At 43.8% G+C, this 761-nt stretch overlaps 1 protein-coding gene across 1 annotated transcript in view; it reads right to left on the bottom strand.

Annotated features, from left to right (window-relative positions):
- The window catches only part of LOC104962802 (Golgi apparatus protein 1-like), a gene marked incomplete at both ends in the record, with an annotated part of 1,451 nt that extends 855 nt beyond the window's left edge, over positions 1 to 596 (bottom strand). The window contains one exon of the mRNA XM_010791301.1: positions 459 to 596. Within this exon, the coding sequence (XP_010789603.1) occupies positions 459 to 596 (138 nt within the window). The remainder of the gene's footprint in view (positions 1 to 458) is intronic.
- Positions 597 to 761: the final 165 nt, after the last annotated feature.

Here is a 761-nt window from a genome sequence, read left to right as displayed (position 1 = left end):
CCCATTTCTTNTTATTGTCTGACATTAAAAGGCTCGTCTGATTGAGGCCAGCGTACCTGCAGGCCTGTGCTGTTCTGGAGTGTGTATCCTCATGGTTGCTAGGACACATGTTAAGTTGCTTTGCATAAAAGCTTCAGCTAAATGAATGACCTGTAACGTCAAAACTCACCTGTTCTCTCTTTGCTTTCACCCTCTGCTGCTCTCCCCTACTTTCACTGAGCTAAGGACTGTTGTTGTTGTTGTTATTTAGAGCGCTGGGGAACGCGCTATATAAATATGATGTGTTGTTATAATGTGCTGGTTTCACTGGTTTAGAGAGGATGCCATGTTTGTAGTGTACCTGCCTAAGGACTGCAGATGGACATTAGCCATTAGCTCAAATCTGGCCTCCCTTCTCCTCTCTGAGATGAAGGTATTTGTTTGCACGGTCCTTGTGGAAGTAAACACATCATAATTACCCGGATCATGTGCTTGCAGACTCTCATCAGCTGGTAGTCCAGTTCTGGATCCACCATCTCCACTTCCTGCAGTTTGAAGATCTTCTGGTGACATCTCTGAGTCAGCTGACGCTTGTTCTCCTTCAGACACTCGATCACCTGCAGACACACATTTTAAAGTGTGTGATTGAATTTGTGCTGCAGGACTGCAAACGTTTACACTTTAGATTCCATTTCTTCTCTCAGTGATGCAAACACAGGTATGGTGAAAAAAGAGAGAACTATTCGAAGCAGAAAAAAAACAGCGTAATATACCATCTGACA

The sequence above is a fragment of the Notothenia coriiceps genome, unplaced genomic scaffold (genome assembly GCF_000735185.1).
Source record: "Notothenia coriiceps isolate Sejong01 unplaced genomic scaffold, NC01 NC01_scaffold00035371, whole genome shotgun sequence".
NCBI classification, from domain to species: domain Eukaryota; kingdom Metazoa; phylum Chordata; class Actinopteri; order Perciformes; family Nototheniidae; genus Notothenia; species Notothenia coriiceps.
The sequence above is the reverse complement of the archived record's forward strand: the minus strand, read 5'-3'. Positions and strand labels throughout refer to the sequence as shown.